Source organism: Emydura macquarii, unplaced genomic scaffold (assembly GCF_026122565.2).
Source record: "Emydura macquarii macquarii isolate MOO-44397 ecotype Brisbane River unplaced genomic scaffold, CSIRO-AGI_Emac_v2 contig_3671, whole genome shotgun sequence".
Taxonomy (NCBI): domain Eukaryota; kingdom Metazoa; phylum Chordata; order Testudines; family Chelidae; genus Emydura; species Emydura macquarii.
In genome coordinates, this window is record NW_027133808.1 from 9,325,431 (window position 1) to 9,345,124 (window position 19,694).

The 19,694-nt window shown below is 40.2% G+C and overlaps 1 protein-coding gene across 1 annotated transcript in view; it reads left to right on the forward strand.

The window, feature by feature from the left end:
* The window catches only part of UGGT2 (UDP-glucose glycoprotein glucosyltransferase 2), a 347,356-nt gene that overhangs the window by 164,710 nt on the left and 162,952 nt on the right, over positions 1-19,694 (forward strand). The window contains exons 18-22 of the mRNA XM_067536834.1: positions 7,344-7,467; positions 7,547-7,645; positions 9,506-9,600; positions 12,347-12,553; positions 18,430-18,561. Of these exons, the coding sequence (XP_067392935.1) occupies positions 7,344-7,467; positions 7,547-7,645; positions 9,506-9,600; positions 12,347-12,553; positions 18,430-18,561 (657 nt within the window). The remainder of the gene's footprint in view (positions 1-7,343; positions 7,468-7,546; positions 7,646-9,505; positions 9,601-12,346; positions 12,554-18,429; positions 18,562-19,694) is intronic.

Genomic DNA, 19,694 nt, shown 5'->3' on the forward strand with positions numbered 1-19,694 from the left:
TTCACACTTTGGAGTTTCCCAGGGAGATCTAGAATGAAACTCATCTTTTTAGCCAACAGACAGATAAATCCTTGCATACTCTAAAGGACTCCACAGCCACCCACTGCTCCCTTCCCTGAAGAGAAAATTCCATAGGCAATCATAGAAGCCGAGACCAATGGCTCAATAGTTTTATCACCAGCATCCTTGTGAGCCACCCCATAAGAGGGGAAGGATTCAAAGATCTGCGTTCCCTGCATCTTCTCCAGCAACATCATCTGAACCCCAGTCCTCAGTTGAATAATATTTTTGATGGAGTTCAAGAGCTGCAAACCATCAATGACGCCACGGTCAGCCGATTCCCACACATATTTTAGGGAGTTGTCCAGCATTATTTTTCCACAACTAGAATGCAATGGACAAGTGGATATTACATATCATCCATTCCAGTTATGTGATCAAATTTACCTCGCTGCCCCTCCAGAAACCCCATGCTTGCGTCATGTCAGGGGCCATTCTCATGAGGAGATTCTCAAATAAGTAGAATCCTTCCTATGGCAGTACCAATAGAGCGGGTACCTCTTCACCACCAAGGAAACATTTTTACTCTATGCATACTTCCTAGTACCCAAAAAGAAGAGTGGCTGGACATCCATCTTTCATCTCTGCCCGGACTCTTTTCCCAGACTCAATTGTCGTTGCATTTCTTTATTCGCAAAATGGACTCCCCAGCGTAAGAGAGAGGCATCTGTAATCCCATCCTTGGAAAAGGACATGTGATTTACATCTCTCGATATGAAGGACACATACTTTTACAAGGACATTCACTCTGTGCATGGATTCATGGTGGGCCCTGACCATTTTCAATCCAGAGTGCTCCCATTTGGCCTTGCTACCACCCTCAGGGTTTCTGCCAAGGTCTTCTTGGTAGTAGCAACCCATATCAGGCATTGTGGCTTCACCATGTTCCCCCTATCTCAACGACTGGTTTCTTATTGCCAAGACACATCAAGAAGCCCATGAGTTGTCTTTGTCAGTGCTTCAGCTCCTATCTTCCCTAGGACTCAGCATATACTTGGAAAATTCTGTCCTTGGTCCACCATAGACTTAATCAGAGCGTCCCTAAATTAAGTCATGGCAAGGGCTTATCTACTGAAGGAGCGGTTCCAAGTGTTGAGCAACCTCATAGATCAGGTCATGAGCAACCCTCAAACACGAATCAGAATTTCTCTTTCTCTCCTATGACATATGACTTCAATCACTTATGCCACGCCTTTTCCCACACTCAATTGTCATTGCATTCAGGTGTGGCATCAAACAATGTACTCACCGAACAAACAGTCCATGAATGCTAGAGTAACAGTTGCCACCAAAGTAACATTATCTCTGCTATGGTGAAAGAATCCCCACCAAGGATGTGTGAGCATTGCCTCCCTTTCTCCCTCAGCAGACAGGATGATCATTACAGATGCCTCTCTCTTAGGCTGGGGAGTCCACATGGACAGCACAGGACACTTGAACATCCTGAGAGACCCAGATGCACATCAACATTCCAGAATTGCAGGCAGTCTATAAGTCTTGCAAAGTCTTTCTCCCCTTCATCCAATGTCACTGTCCTCATAATGTCAGACAATATGATGACTGTCTTTTACATCAACAACAGAAAGAAGTGAGCTCTATTCCCCTGTGTTGCAAAAGTGTTCACCCTGTGGAATTGATGCATCAGTAATTGAATCACACTGTCAGTAGTTTACCTTCCAGGGAATTGAAATGCATTGGAGGACTCTCTCAGCAGACACTTTGATATTGACCACAAGTGGGAGCTACACTGTTCTGTGGTGAACAGTATTTTTGTTTTATGGGGAACCCCCTCAAGGGACTTGTTTGCCTCTCAAACAAACAAGTAAAACATACTTCTCCAGAGGAGCCCTAGGACATCATTCCCAGGACAATGCTCTTCTTCTTCTGTGGTCAAAACATCAGAACTATGCCTTCCTTCACTTACCATTCCTATCTCGGGTCTCACAAAAGAATTCATCACCACTAGGCACAAGTCATCCTCAGCACCTCCAACTGGCCTAGAAAGTTTGGGTTCCCAAGTATTCTATGCATGTTGTCTCAGTCCCTGATCAGCATTCAATCTTTTTCCAATCTGCTGCCCCAGTGGAAAGGCAGAATCAAGTATCCCAATCCCTAAGCACTCCATCTCAGCGCACGGTTTTTGGATGGGCATGAACTCTAGAATGTTCATACTCTGAAGCCATGCAAAGCATCCTCATTAATTGTAGAAAGAATTTGAAAGGTTTCGACTAGGAAATGCTACTTAGCCAAGTGGAAATGTTTCTGTAGCTGGGCACAACAAAATCTTTTATCTCTAGATGAAAAGGATATTCCCCTTATTCCCCAAAAACTGCTTGTCTTTCCATCAATTCTTTATGGCCAACCTGTCAGAAATCAGTGTGTATCACCCATCTTTTCTTCACGGTTACTCATTTTTGCTCACTCACTGACTACCAGGTTCTGGAAGGTCTTGAACAGATCCTCCTCTTTTGAGTGATTGCACATGTGCATTCCACTCTTGGTGTTTGCATGTCCCACAGTCACCAGAAATTTTCCCTCACTTGGGTCACAGGAGTGTCATAGAGTTGTTGACCAGGAGGTCACTGTAGACCTGCACCAGTTCAGTGGCCCTTTTGGAATTGGTGGGGTTTTCCCTGAGTTTCCAGGGCGTTTTCCAGACTCTCCTATTTGGTGGCTTTGAAAAGATGTATGGTGCCTTCCCACGAGGCTGCACCCATTCCAAACTCCCATACCGGACCCTAAGATCCAGCTGAATGCGACCCTGCAGAGGAAGAAGGGGAAGAAGAGCACCCTCCTTGGATGAGGCAGTATCAGAAGGGGGCATGTTGTCTTTCCTCAGATGACTGTAAGGCTCACCAAGAGCTGTTAAAGAGGGTGGCCTAAAAGCTAGGTATTCAGATGGAGGTATTAAGAAGTCCTCCCACAGCCTACGTGATATTTTAGCCACTACAGGTCCTTCTAAAGTGGCACTGCCTCTCAATGAGGCCATTATGTACTGCGTTAACAATCTGTGGCAGGCCCCCGCATCCCTTCCCCCCAGTTCAAAAATGTCTGCACAAAAATACTCATAACAGTGTTATGAGTTCTACTACACCCATCCTCTCCTAGGGTCCTTTATAATATCTGCTGTCAATGAGAGAGAAAGGCAAGGACCTCAGGGCGCAACTTCAAAATGAAAGGACTCAAAACAGCTAGACCTGCTTAGTAGGAAAGTTTATTCCAGGGGGGTTACAACTAAGGATTGCTAACCAGCAGGTGCTACTGGACAGGTATGACTTCAACTTGTGGGACTCCATGGAAAAATTCAAAGACTTGCTGCTACAAGAGGCTAGGCTATTGGACAAGGGAAAATCAGTGGCTTGGGCCTCTTTACAGGCTGCTTTAGATGTGGCTGACTTGGCTAGCAGATCCATGGCTTCTGCAGTGACCATGCATAGAAGTTCCTGGTTACAGTTCTCTAGGCTCCAGCAGAAGGTCCAACAGGCTGTTCAGGACCTGTCCTTTGAAGGAGCTTCACTCTTTTTGGAGTAGACAGATGGACATGAAGCTTCATAGGCTAAAGGATTCAAGAGCAATCCTAAAGTCCAATGGGTTGTACACCCCAGCCCTTTCAAGAAGACACTACATGCCTCAACAACCCCTCTGGTACTCTGTCCTGGCTGCCCTCAGGGCCTTCAGAGAAAAAGAAATAGGGGTTATAGGCATGGACCACCCCCATTTCTACTTCTGCATCAAAGGCTGCCCCACTCAGACATCCAGGGGGGTCTAAGCAGGCATTTTGATGGGACGCTTGAGGATACTGTACCAGTTCCCATGATGCCAGATCTCATTTTTCCTTTATTTGCAAACCGCCTTTCCTACTTCCTCAGTGTTTGCTCCTGTATCAGATAGACAGTTGATTGTTGAGCACTATAGAAGTGGGATACACCCTCCAGTTCATTTCTACCCCTCCTTCTTACTCTTCATCCCTGTCCCTCTTCAGGGACCCATCTCAGGTAAAACGTCTGCACCAAGGTGTTCAATCCCTCTTTCAGGTGGGAGCCATAGAAGTGATTTCACAGAATTTAAGGGGGTGGGGTTTCTACTCCCGTTATTTCCTAATTCTGAAGGCCAAGGGAGATCTCAGGCCTATTTTAGATGTGTACCAACTCAACAACTATCTCAAAAAGATAAAAGTTTTGCAGGGTTACCCTGGCATCCATTATTCCCTCTCTCAATCCCAGAGGCTGATATGCTGCCCTCGATTTAACAAATGCCTACTTCCATGTGTCAGTATATCAAGGGCACAGAAGGTTTCTCAGGTTCATGGTGAACCATTCACATTAACAATTCATGGTGCTTCTGTTCAGCCTGTCTGGAGCTCCTTGAGTGTTCACAAAATGTCTGGCTGTACTGCACCTTTCCTAAGGAGATTACAGGTGCAGATCTACTCTTATCTGGGCGACTGGCTAGTCAAGAGGTGGTCCAAGGCTAAGGTTGTGTTCTGCATTCGACTTATCCAGTTGATGTTAAAGGCCCTAGGCCTTTTGATCAATGCAGACAAGTCTACCCTTTCTCTGGTACAGAGCATAGAGTTCATTGGGGTAGTGTTGGACTCTACCCAGGTCAGAGCGTTCCTCCCAGAGTTACAATTCTAATCAATTCAATCCCTGGTGACATACCTCAAAGGTCATCCAATCACCCAAAACTGTATGAGGCTCCTCGGCCACATGGCCTAATGCACATAGGTGGTACAACACACGAGACTGTACCTCAACCCTGTCCAGATGTGGCTGGAATCAACTTACTCACCAAGCCATCTCTATCTGGCCACTGTACTCATGGTACCTTCACAGGTTCTTCTCTCTGAATTAGTGGTTGAATCCTCTCAGTGTTTGTGCAGGTGTTCCCTTCATCTGCCCTCAACTGTCAGAATGTTTCCAATACAGCATTGGCTGTCTTGAGTTTACACAGCCCATGTGGACAGTTTTCATATATATATGCCTCAGGACATTCAAGGTTGGCTGGGATGATGGATAAACTAGTCAAGGATATTCTGTTCAATCATCCTTCACCATTGTTGATGATAATTTCAGAAAATTCCAACACTGTATGGGGAGCCTGTTCAGCACAATTTACAACCCAAGATCATTGGGCTTTTTCAAAAAAAACATTTGCACATCAGTGTGTTGGAATTAAGTCATCCCATTTGGCTCTCAGATAGTTCCTCTCTCATATACAAGGGTGGGTGATTCAGGTGGCAATGGACAATACATCCACTATGTGTCACATAAACGAAGAAGGGGGAGCTAACTCATTCCAGTTATATGCCAAAGTGGTCAGATTATGGAATTGGTACAGTCGTCACAAGATCTATCCAGTGGACCTGCATTTAGCAGGGAAAGGAGTGTGCTAGTCAATTGTCTCAGCAGGGACATTTTTCTGATTTACAAGTGGTCCCTGAATGATCAAGTAGTTCAAGTCATCTTTTCTGATTAGGGTCAGACTGATGTAGATCTGTTTTGTGACAGAAAGAAACAAAAAGTTTCCCCTCTTCTCATCAAGAACAGGGAAGGACCATCAGTTCCTTTTGGATGCTTTCTTTCTACATTGAGAAGAGGACCTTCTGTATGCTCTCCCCCCCTTCCATTGATTCAGAAAACAGTGAAGAAAATTTGTCAGGACAGAGCAAAAATGATATTGATTGCCCCTTCTTGACCAAGACAGCAGTGGTGCATGGATCATTTTCAGTTGTCATACAGACGATACAGGCATCTTCCTCCATCTCCAGACATTCTGTCACAGCAACAAGGCAGGATTCTGCATTCATATCTGCCATTGCTTCATCTGCTATTGGACTTTGACTAGTCTTGAGCACTCATGTTCTTCATTTGTACAGAATGTTCTGGTTAATTCTAGAAGGCTATTTATTAATGCTATTACATCAGCCAAAAGGATGAGTGAATTGCAAGCCCTGGTGGCTGACCTGCTGTTTATGAATTTTCACAAAGATAAGGTGGTTCTTAGGTTCCCAGGTGATCCCAGGTTTTTACCAAAAATAGTGTCTGAGTTTCGTATTGGTTGGACAACCAATTTACCGGTTTTCTTTCCAAAACCTCATGCTAACAAAGGGTAGTCTTTCTTACATCCATTAGACAGAGAATAGACTCTTGCATATCACTTAGATAGAACTAATAGTTTTAGGAAGTCATCTTAACTGTTTGTTTGTTTCTTATGCTAAGACTACTCAAACTAGTTCCACATGTGTTAAACAATGCATTGTGCAGTGTTATGAGTAAGCTGAAATTCCAGAGTTGCATGTTATATGGTCTCATTCTACTAGGGCTGTACCAACATCTTTTGTCTTAAACATGTTCCTATTAGAGAAGTTTGCTAGGCTGCTACTTGGAAGTCAGCGCTCACATTCACTAAACGTTATGCCGTGGATCTAGCTGCTAGAGCAAATGCAAAATATTATAGAACGGTGCTTCAATCATTATTTAATTAGAACTGTGTTTCCATCTGCCAACACTGCTTGTTAAACTAGGCATAAGTGGGAATATGCAGAGCCACTCGAAGAGGAAATGAAGGTTGTTTATTTGTAACAGGAGTTCTTCAAGATAACTCTGCTAGTGCTAGTTGTGTTCTGTGGGTAGATGTGAAGAACTGTGCAGTTGTGCCAAGTAATCCACCATCTGTGCAGTATTCCTCATACAACCAACAAAATTGTTGCATTCAAATTAGCTGTAGAGAGTAAGGATGGTGCTTGGTTGATTTACCTCACATATTACAATGGCATTGGACTCTTGGCATGGTGTAGATCCATAGATTCCTAAGTCAGGAAGGACCATTGTGATCATCTAATCTGACCTCCTGTATAACACAGGACATAGAACTTTCCTAGAGCATATTCTTTAGAAAAACATCCAATCTTGATTTAAAATTTGTCAGTGATGGAGAATCCAATTAGTAAATTGTTCTAATAGTTGCATGCCTTTCTGTCACATGGATATAATTCGTAAAGTCAGAATGGCTTGAGAACTTAAAAATGTGACAGTAACAGCCTGCAAATTCCAGTGATGATTGAACCTGGTGATCTTTTGAACAAAAAGAACTCTCAGCCATGCTTGTAGCTGTTTCCATCACTACACACTGACCCTACAGACATTTTAAGTTTGAGTGACACACAGAGTGACAAACCTGGAATTTTATTTTATAGATAAATGCCCAACCTGTGTTTCTCTTAAAATTGTTAAATTAAATGGAAATTTTGGAAAAGTGGGATTTATTTTTTGCTATTACAGGGTTTGCTAAATGATCATATGGATGTGGTAGATTTCCTGATGGATCAACGTAATGTAGTTTCCCGTGTAAACCCCACTATTCTTGGTATTAAAAGAAGATACATAAATTTGATATCCACGTCAGGTAAATACTTTTCTTGCCTCATTTGTTATCACGTTTTGTCAGTTCTTAATTGTAACAAATTATATTTTAATTTTTGCAGTTTCTGTTGATGTGGAAGATTTCTCCACTTTCTCCTTTTTGGACTCACAAGATAAGAGTGCTGTAATTTCACAGAACATGAAGTATTTGACAAAAAAGGGTAAATTTATTTTGTACAACCTTTTAACTATGTAATACTATTTGCCTGCAATTATGATAGTAATCCATACAAGTCAGTAATCATATGGGAAAATCAGAATAATAAAGAAATGTTACTGTTGGTTGAGGTGAATATTTATAGAAAGATTGGTCTAAGAAGGATCTGTGTGCTCCCTGATTTTTGTTTTTTTAAGCAACATCCAAATTCTCTTGGGATAGTAAGCTTGTTTGATGATGGGTTTGAAGTTGCTGTCAGAGTTGTTAAAACAATGGCCTAATGGTATTAGATTATTTTAAAAAACAAAAAGTAATCATGAGAAGTAATCTGATTGCTTGAAACCAAAGAAGTATTGCAATTCTGTCTTTAATTTGGCAGACACAGATGATGTCTTGTGCCCAGTTCAGCCACAGTAACTTTTGAAACTGGGTGTCACTTGATTACTAAGGCTTGATCTACACTTACCCCATTGATTCGGCAGCAGTCGACGGGAGTTACACAAACTATGCAGAAAACTTGCGTAACTCCCATTGACTGCTGTGCTTCTTTTCTGCACACCGTCTTCACTGCACTGCGCCGACGGGAATCATGTTCCCGTCGACGCAGCGCTACGCCACTTGCAGGGGTGGATTAATAACATCGAGTTCTGTATCGACTGAGCGGATCTTCACTGACTACTCAGTCGATTCAGATAAGTTGATCTGACAGTGGTGACATTGCCACCATCACTGTAGACATAGCCTGAGTCAAAACTGACTGGTACTGAAGCAGCATGAATGTGCAAAGTCCTCACACTATTCTCTCAACACATGCATACTTCCTCCTCCAGGAAATATCACCACTTTTTCCCAAAGAAGAATCTGGCCACATATTATTCATGTTTCTAATGCCCCCTGTTTTTTCTATTTTTCTGTTGGAAAAAAATATTAGAAGACTTTTGTTACTACAAAACCATTAATTTTTAGGGTGCTTTGTTTTGGGAACTCTTTACTCAAATGACTTCAGATTTTCCCCCAACTAACTCCTGTTTTCAGGCTCATGTGACTTTACTTGAGGATTTTAGGAGGGTGCAATTTTCAGTTTAAACATTAGCTGTAACATTATCATTACAGAGACAGATAGTAGCCTGTCCATAATTTCTATTAATATTAACATTACTGGAAGTATTCCAGCCCTCAACTTGTATATTGCTGCAGTTCATGCAATGATGACTTTTTCTCTTCTTTTTGCCTATTTTCATGATCATTCTTTGTTAAATGTTTCTCTGTTAGTTCTCTGTTTAGCCCTGCTTAGTCTCCACATTTGGAGATCTATTATAACTCTGTCTTCGGAGAAGAGGAAATTATTTACTTGAAGTTTTCTGAGGAATCTGTTTTGATGGATTAGCAATCACCTGCACGCTTGCTGTCTGAGTAAAGAGTTGGTTCTGTAGCTGTTGGATGGTTTTTGTTTTTTTGTTGTTTTTGGATTTTTTTCCCCACTGCAACTTAAATATTATTTTGAACATAATGTAAACATTATTTTGAACATAATTTTCTTACATATTGGAATATTTTCACCTTCCATTTGAAAGGAATGGGTGATTGTAACACTAGACGTTGGCAATAAACTACTTAGAATTTTAAGTAAGTTCCCACCTCAGTAACATGCAGGAGCAGAGACTATGAGCAGAGGTGATCTAGATAAGAAGTAATGTGTAGCAGCAAATCACAGGATTACTTTATTAGAATAAATATTGATGTTTATCATCTAATTATGTTATATTGATGAGAGCCTTTCCTTGATTTCATTATCTGGAAATATTGTCATCTACTTAAACTTTTTAGAGTAAAATTCTTTGACTGGTTTATGTGTTATTTTCAGATGAAGATGTAACATATGCAGTTACCATCTGGATTATTGCTGATTTTGACAAGCCAGCTGGGAGACGTCTGCTTTCTAGAGCTTTGAAACACCTCGTGAGTTCTAACAATTCTTATTGGAAAATAATGATTTTAGTGTCTGTGATTATGAAGAATATGAATACTGTCCATAACTCTGGTTTTTAAATTGTAGTAGATATTAAAGTAATCTTAATTTAAGAAACAAGGATTTATAATATTTATTTACAGACTTAGTAGACTAAAATAACGGACTAGTAGACTAGTTAAAATATAACTAATATAATATAATATAATAGACTAATAATTAGTTTCTTGGAAACATGAAGGGTCTTCTGCATTTGTGATTGATTATTTTTATGGTGTTTCTGTGGTATTTCCAATAAGATATAAAGGACTGTAAATAAATCCCATCAGAATATCAATAGCAAAATGGACTGTCTGAGAAATATAGAAAAGAGAAGTACTCAATCCATCTCCCTTGGAAGTATCTTAAATTATGAGCTCCATTAGTTTTCCAAAACTTTTTTGGATTGTTTAGAAGAGGGGACAAAATGTTTTACTTGTGTTGTAAACTAACAACATATTTTAATACTTTACCTCTAAAATTTGCCATCAAAGGCCATGTCTGCACAATGAGCTAGAGGGGTGATTCCCAGCTTGTGTATGTATACTTGTGCTACCTCAGTAAGAGCTAGCGCAAGTATGAATAGTAGTGTAGCCAGTAGTGTGAGTATGTGTACATGAGCTGGGAATCACACCCCTACCTCATGGTGTAGATGTAGCCATATCTAATTATCAGTGGAGAAATTGTAGCCTACAGTATTGATATCGGGACTACCTCTACTTATTTTCCTATGCCAGCTATCCAGAGAAGTAATTAGATGGATTGGGGAACTGGGATACAGATTTTCATATGTAGGTTTCAAATTTGGTCAATGTTTGTAATGAGAAAGAGTTATTACCATTCAGTGGGTAACAGGCCTATGTGAAATGTGTCGGTGACTTCTTCATGGATTAAAGACTACAATTAAAAACAGCAATTTTCACTATATGATTCCATTATTGGTAATCATGGGGAAGAAGGCAAGGATTGAATGAGCATGAGAATGAGTTACTTGAGTTCTGGTAAAGTAGTTACTGTCAGTCAGGATTGAAATAGATGGGCATGGTGGCATTAAAAAACTAACCATCTGTGTCCAGGCTGTGTCTGTTTTATAGACTTTAATCTTCAGGGTTCTTATTCTAGCACCTTTCATAAACAATAGCATTTCCTTAACGTTAAAATTTGACAGTTTTGTGTAGGGATCAGATAAAACGAATATTGTGAGTAGGGAAATAAGGATCTATTTAAAAAATTCCACAATTAAAAATGAAAGAGAATGGCAAAAGATGTAAAGAAAAAAATGAAATTAATAAAAAAAAAATGTACTAATCATTGAGGAGTCACGTATCTAGTGCACATGTAAGCTCCAGGGGAGAAGATGTTAACAGATGAATTTGAAAAACCACTTTTCTTGTATCGGTATTTACCATGGAGAGTGAGGGAAACGTCAGTACTGCCTATCTGTTTCCTGGCACCAGAAAATGAAAATGAAATGCTAGAACAGGTGAAAAAGAAATGAGAGTAAATAAAAATGAGTGATTATCCATGTTCTATATAGCCTGTGTTCCAAAAATAAAATACATGAAATATTATTAAAAATACCAACAAAAAAAATACCATATGGCAGATGCTTTAGTTGACTAGGAGAGGAGTTGATCTGGATAAATCCCCTTTTCTTTGTGGACCATTCAAACTAGTGGTGTCCAAAATTTTCAGCCTGATGGCCAAACATACTATTTCAAAAGGTTAAGGAACCACAATCAGTACTTTGGGGCATATTCCCTGCCCTGTTTCAATCCTTTGGCTCCATTCAAGTGGAGTTCGTAGTGGGTGTGGTGCTGTCATAAGCAGACCTCACTCCCTACATCCCTGGCATAAGGGGCATTAGAAGTTGGAAGAGAGAGGGGCCAGAATGTGTTGTTCTCCTGCTATCCTAGCTGGAGTATGGCCACTTGGGCATTTCCTTTTTGAAAACACAGGACATAGGTCAGGGTACACATTTTTAATTAATAATCAAATACATTTTTTTTCTGAACACAGTCATACTCCAGGGCTACAATTTAGAGCCTCAGTGCCCACAATTTGAATGCCACTGATTTAATCCTTTATGGCAAAACATTTCATCTGTTTCTCCTTGATTTTTAGCGGACTAGAAAGTTATCATATCAGCCTATACTTACTCACTTCTCTGTTAAGGAATATTAGTATATAAATTTTTAGGATTTGCTTTCTGATGCTAATCAGGTTTAGGGGTATAATTAAGTGAAATTTTTCCAGTTTATTCTCCAATTGAATCTTTTAGAGAAATTCTCCAGTTTATTTCATTTTATTCTGAAGTTGAATCTTTTAGAGAAATTTGAGGAAATCCATTGAGCTATTTTTGAAAGTTGTGCAAGTGAAATATGGCAATTGTCCCTAATTAAAAATATACTCTTTACTGAACTGTCAGAGTACCCAAAGCAATCATTCCATGAAGAATATCTTGTATATAAAATATTTGTATAGGGTAAATAACTGTACTTAGCTGCCTTTTCTATTGCTAGCTGAAAGTCTACTTTTAGCAGTCGCACACACATTTTTCATTAAAATGAACAGCCAAAAATAAAAGATTTTTAGTATATTTCACTGCACAGAGGACTAAGAAGATAAATATGTAAACATCAGGTGTGAGTAGATTAAATTGTAAGATTGTAATAATGTATTTTTCTTTGTTTGCAGAAAACAAGCAGTCATACGCGTCTTGGGATTGTGAACAATCCAATGTCAAAAATAATAGACGATAACACAGCCATTGCAAGGGCAATTTTGACAGCCTTTTTAACACAGAAAAACAGCAGCTTAAAAAGTTTCCTGCGTAAGATAGCTAAGGAGGAAACAGCAAAAGCCCTTGCTACAGGAACTAAAATTACAAAATTGCTTGTTCCGGTCAGTGAACAACATTTTATTAAATAATAGTCACTTGATGGCTTTATATAAACTATTGCACATTTCTTTTTTTCTTTTCATAGGTATTTTTACTTCAGTTACATGACAGGTGGCACATTTCTAGCTGAGAATAATTTCCTATTTCCTAATATCATGAAGGATAAGATCAAAGGAAGTGATTTTAACCATAAAATAATTGCTTTTAAATACAGTTGCTGGGATACGTTGTTTGTATTTTGAAAGATTTTTCTATTACGAAAAATAAGGAATATGCTCTAAAATAACACAATTTACTGAAGAATGTTGCTATCATTTCATTGAGAGCCACATAGCTCTAGTCCTCACTGATTTTTTTTTAAAGCAGTTTCTTAATTTGCACTTGTTTAAACACTAAGTTTTTAACTCATCTCTGGCAAGGATTATCAGCTTAATTCAAAAGTTTCCTTGCTCCTATTGTAAACATTGAATAGTGAATTTATTGAGTAATGATGATAATAATCTTTATGGCCTGGAGCAACTGAAATTAAAAAGAGTTCAATTATTTAACTTCCAGCAATCATTTTCCATATCTGTTGACCTCAAAGCAGGGAAAGTAAGTTGATGTTCTTAAAATGTTTTCTTATATTTTTGCTGACTTGAACCAAAGCAATTCAGAGTGAGAGCTCACTTGTATGGTAGACGTCAGCCACCAGCTAACAGCTGCAGACTACAATGGTGGTTTCAAAAACAGCTGTATACTTCAGTATTCTAAATTAGGAAAACTGTTTAATAATACATTTGGAAGTTCTTCAAGTGGCCTCTGTGTATTCTCATTCATGGGATGCCTCAACTGGGGCTGCTTAGACAGTGGAACTTCAACTAGCAGTTCCTGTTGGAGTGCTCATGCACCATTCCCACCCCTCCCCTTAGCATTAGAAGATATTTTGGGTATGAGGCTATATAAAGGGGCATGGCACTATGGCCATCTCAGTTCCTTTTTACCATGTTCAGCTGATGATTCAGAATAGCTCCATGCTTTTGCTAGTTCCTGGTTTTCGGTACCATTTTTAGATTTTAGAATTTTAGTGGTTCTTTGAGATGTTATTGTCAGTGTGGATCCCAGGACCTACCTTTCATCCCTTCTTTTTGTAGTTCTCAGCCACACAGGCTTTGAATTTTGAGGGAACTGAAGAAAGGTCTTTATTGTCCTGTTTTTATGCCTTTGTACAGGAGCATGAGGAAGCACAGGGCATATGCATAACCCCAACGGAAACCGCTATTAAAAAAATCAGGTGTCTCAAACATGAGGCTCATAACCACCTAAAATTGGATCCACACAATCTACATCTTAAAGAATCACATTTAGTTAAGTAACCATTATTTCCCAACCTGCTTCAACTATTCAGCGGAGTCTTGTGTCCCCTTTCCCCATCTCCGGACTTACACAGCAGAAAGGACAAGTTTATCATTTGGATCTGAGTTCACTCCACCTCATGGTGTGGGTGATAGAATTTTAATGGACATAGGGTGGACTTGTTCTTTAAATGTGCAAAGGATTTTACTTAATGATAGGAAAGAATCCACATATACATGTGGTGTCAGCAAATTAAAAAAAGTTTTATTATGAGACAATGATAATAATGTTCCATATATGGCACCAGTTCAATCCATATTAGGTTATTTATAAAAAATGTCCTTATATTTTGTTATCATATATATGGTTTCACTGATCTGCATTTTATTTTGTTAAGGAGGATAAATCGCTGTTTACTCAATATTTGGTTAATAAGTTTCTTAAATGGTTATCTAATATTTACCATCCAATTAAAGTCCGTACATCTTCTTGAAACCTTAATTTACTTCTCCCTTAACTCATGAAACAGCCTTTTGAGCCAAAGGGTGAATGTTCTTCTTTTTCCAGTTATCTATTAAGACAGTTTTCATAATGGCTATTACTTGAGCAAGAAAAGTCAGTGAACAACAAACGTTAATGGCTGACCCACTATTCACAGTTTTTATAAAATAGTAGTAGGCCCACACCTCGCCCAAAATTCTTACTTAAGATGGTTACTGACTTTCATATTAATCAGTCTATCAATTTACCTATGTAGAAGAGTTCCAGAGGGGTAGCCATGTTAGTCTGTATACAGCAAAAACAACAAGAGTTCTGTAGCACTTTAAAGACTAACAAATTTAATTTCAGTAGGCATAAGCTTTCGTGGGTTACACCCCACTTCCTCAGATGCAGTTGGTAGAAATAATATAGCAAATACAGGCAACATATATATGGTAGGCAACATATACATATCCAAAGGCATAGACACAATGGGGTAGGTGGATGAACGCCGGGTACTTGAGGCTTAATGACAGCCATTGAGGAGAAGGTGAGAATGGGTGATCAGAGCAACTTACTTTTGTAATGAGAGAGCCATTCCAAATCTCTGTTTAAACCCACTTTGAATGTGTCAAGTTTGCAGATAATTTCTAACTCAGCAGTTTCTCTTTGAAGTCTGTTTTTGAAGTTTTTTTGTGATAGGATAGCAACTCTCAGGTCAGAGATAGAGTGTCCTGGGAGATTGAAGTGTTCTCTAACTGGTTTATGGGTGTTATTATTTTTTATGTCTGATTTGTGTCCATTTATCCTTGTGCGTAGTGATAGTCCAGTTTGGCCAATGTACATGGCAGAGGGGCATTGCTGGCAACGCCATCCACAGCCTCAATAACAACTCTGACATCATAATCAAAGAGGCAGACAAAGGAGGTGCCATTGTCATCATGAATAGATTGGATTACGAACAGGAGGCAGCCAAACAACTCTCAAACACCACTTTCTACAAGCCACTACTGTCCGATCCCACTGAGGAATACCAAAAGAAACTAAAACATCTACTTAATAAACTCCCTAAAGAAACACAGAAACAAATCTACACAGACACACCCCCTGAGCCCCGACCAGGGTTAGTCTGTCTATTACCCAAGATCCACAAACCTGGGAATCCTGGATGCCCTATCATCTCAGGCATTGGCACTCTCACAGCAGGACCTTCAGGCTATATGGACTCTCTCCTCAGGCCCTATGCCACCAGCACTCCTAGCTATCTTCGTGATACCACTGATTCCTGAGAAAACTACAATCCATTGATGATCTCCCAGAAAATACCATCCTAGCCACTATGGATGTAGAAGCTCTCTACACCAACATTCCACACAAAGATAGACTTCAAGCCATCAAGAACATTTTCCCTGATGATGATATGTCACACTTGACAGCTGAAATTTGTGACTTTGTCCTGATCCACAACTACATCAGATTTGGAACCAATCTATACCTCCAAGTCAGTGGCACAGCTATGGGCACCCGCATGGCTCCACAGTATGCCAACATTTTTATGTGTGACCAAGAACACCACTTCCTCAAAACTCGTCCCCAAACACCTCTTCTTTACCTACGCTACATTGATGACATTTTCATCATCTGGACCCACGGGAAAGAGTCCCTCGAAGAATTTCACCGGGATTTCAATAATTTCCATCCCATTATCAACCTCAGCCTGGACCAGTCCACACAAGAAATCCACTTCCTGGATTTCTTGTGTGGACTGGTCCAGGCTGAGGTTGATAATGGGATCCACTTCCTCTTATAAAGGATGGTCATATTAATACCACCCTATACCGAAAACCAACTTACCACAATACGTATCTTCATGCCTCCAGCTTTCACTCTGGACACATTACACGATCCATTGTCTACAGCCAAGCCTTAAAATACAACCAGATTTGCTCCGATCCCTCAGACAGAGACAAACACCTACAGGATCTCTATGAAACATTCTTAAAACTTCAATACCTGCCTGAAGAAGTGAAGAAACAAATTGACAGAGCCAGACGGGTACTCAGAAGTCACCTACTACAGGACAGACCCAACAAAGAAAACAACAGAACACCACTGGCCATCACCTACAGTGCCCAGTTAAAATCTCTCCAACACATCATTAAAGATCTACAACCTATCCTAGCAGATGATCTGTCTCTCGCTCAGGCAGTGGGCGGCAGACCCATTCTGGCTTACAGACAGCCCTCCAACCTGAAGCAAATACTCACGAGCAACCATACATCCTACAAGAAGTCTAAGCCAGGAACCTATCCCTGCAATAAACCCCGTTGTCAGCTCTACCCACACATTGACTCTAGTGACAGCATCACTGGTCCTAACCACATCTGGACACAAATCAGACATAAAAAATAATAACACCCATAAACCAGTTGGAGAACACTTCAGTCTCCCAGGACACTCTATCTCTGACCTGAGAGTTGCTATCCTATCACAAAAAAACTTCAAAAACAGACTTCAAAGAGAAACTGCTGAGTTAGAAATTATCTGCAAACTTGACACATTCAAAGTGGGTTTAAACAGAGATTTGGAATGGCTCTCTCATTACAAGAAGTAAGTTGCTCTGATCACCCATTCTCACCTTCTACTCAATGGTTGTCATTAGGCCTCAAGTACCCGGCTTTCATCCACCTACCCATTGTTGTCTATGCCTTTGGATATGTATATGTTGCCTACCATATATATGTTGCCTGTATTTGCTATATTATTTCTACCAACTGCATCTGAGGAAGTGGGGTGCAACCCACAAAAATTTACCTATATTTTTCCCGAGACCACATAGTCATCCAGGTGAGTCTAAATTGCATATCCTACATGCAAAAATGATGTTAATCTCCTGTCTGAATGGAACTAAAGAGTTTAGACAGCCTTTTTGTCTCTTATTCGGGTAGTAAAAAAAATGAAGGGTTACTGCACAAACAGTTTCGAAGTGGGTTACAGTGTTTGTTCATGTATTTTATAATAATCACTCCTCCAGAAGGGAATAGGTTCAATTTCACTAAAGCCAAAGCAGTGCCTATGGCATTTAAAAGACATGTCCCACCTAGCGAAATGTGTAAGGCAGCAACATGGAGTTCCATCCACACTTTTACTAAACACGATTCTCTAAATTTGGCGTCCAGATCAGATGCCAGATTTGGCAGGCCAGTTCTTCAATCACTTGTTAATTGGGACTCCATGTAATCTGATTACTGATAGCTAAACTATCTCATGAGTGGGAATATACAGAAGCTAATCAAAGAAGAAATTTATATAACTCACCTATAACCAGACTCTGCATATGTGTACTCCCTCACCTTGCCTCTCCTCCTCCGAGTCCTGATTTCCAAAGGACCTGAGGGAAATGCGGAAGGAACTGAGGTGACTGGAGTGCCATGCCTCCTTTTTATGGATTGTTCATGAATGTTGAGAGGAAGGGTGGAAGTGATGCATGAGCGCTCCAACAGGCACTGCTAATTAAAAGTTTCACCATCTAAACTGCACCTGATCAATTCATCTAGCAAGTATGAATACGCAGAGTCTAGTTCAAAGAATTCCAGTTACAAGTGAGTAATTCTCATTTTTATTAATGAGGAATTTTATTTTTCTCCTTCATAATCCACTTTTTCTGATTAAGAGCACATTATAGGGTAAATTAACAGAATAGTGGACTTTATTATAGTAAGATTCATGATTCTTTCTGTGACAGTGTTCTGAGCACTTCCAGGTCAAAAAGTGCTTAAACTCAGGCTCAGCCTAGCTCTTTTCTTGTGCAGTTGCTGAAGGGGAAAGAAGTACAAATTAGCTGCTTGAGAGAGAGGGGAAGAGTATAGATATGTAGAGCTTCACTTCCAGGGTTATCTGACTGGACTGAAGCTAAGGCTGGAGGAGTTTTCTCTTACTGCCATTGTTTTTATCTTGTTTGGATTTTTAGTTTTAAACAGTTTGAAGAAAACCATTGCTGACTACGAATGTATTTTGTTTTTGCTGAGTCTGGCCACCATCTTACACAATACTTCTGCTTTAGGGAATGGATGACAGTACTTTTGAGAAAAAATACAACACCTTAGGAGTGGATATAATTCAAACTCACCAGATGTTCTGTCGAGAAATTCTTAAACTGCTTCCTGGGCAAATGGCTGTTGTCAGCAATGGGAGGGTAAGTAAAGCTACACTTCATTTTCTTATTCTCCGTGTATTCTGTCTTTCCTCTCCTTGAGCTTCTATGCAATGTTAAGGTCAATGTATTATACATTGTATACATCCTCAGTGTGTCTAGTGTATGGGGAGAATGTATGCTCACTTTTGCTTATGTTTTTGTTGTTCTTTAGTACAGATTTCATTTGCAGTCATTAAGTACTTAGGAACATAGGAAATGCCATGCTGGAATTGACCAGTGATTCAGTATCTTGTTTCTGGCAGTGTCCACATACATGAGAAGAATGTGTGAGAAACTCTGCAATAGGCAGTTCTTCGAGTGCTTGCTCATGTACATTCCAATATAGGTGTGTGCTCGCCCCGAGCACTGTTGCTGGAAAATTTTTTCCCTCAGTGGTATCTGTCAGGTCAGCTCTGATGCCCTCTGGAGTCATGCCCTCATAGCTCCAGTATATAAGGCCCTGCCAACCCACCACCTCCTCAGTTCCTTCTTACCTCCTGCGATGGTCACTGGAACTTCAGCATGTCCTTGCATTCAAACCGCAAGAATTTCTCTTAGTAGACTCTTGTTTCTCTACTTGTGCATAATTATTTGTAGTGGTTAAGTTTCAGTTTCTAGTTCAGTAATTAGTTAGATTAGAGAATTTCATTTAGTGGGGTTAACCATTCCCTGGCATCAGGGCATGCGTCAGTCCCCAGGGTTTAAGATGTGTGCATCATGGCATAATCTGATGCCTATCAGTGACTCCCATTCTTGCTGCCTTAAGTTTTTGGCAAGTCGCACATGTGGGAGTACTGCAAAATCTGCAAGAGGTTCAGGCTCTGTACCAAGAAGGACAGGGATCAGAGACTAAAATTCCTCCTCATGGAGGCAGCTCTCCGTCCTCCTTGGAGCTGAGCCATGCCCACAGTTTCGAGCACTTCATCCTCAGTGAGAAGCACTCCGGCTTCTCTGAGAGGGAAAAGGCCAGCGTAGTTTGGCCTCTCCAGCATTGAGGAAGAACTCCTCTTCCACATCCCGGGATTCTTGGCACCATCAGTTACTTTCAGTGCAGAGGACGTCTACTCCTCTTTGGGACTTTCAGCACCAGTCCCCATCACTGGTACCAAGAAAGAAGAAGAGGAAGACAGACT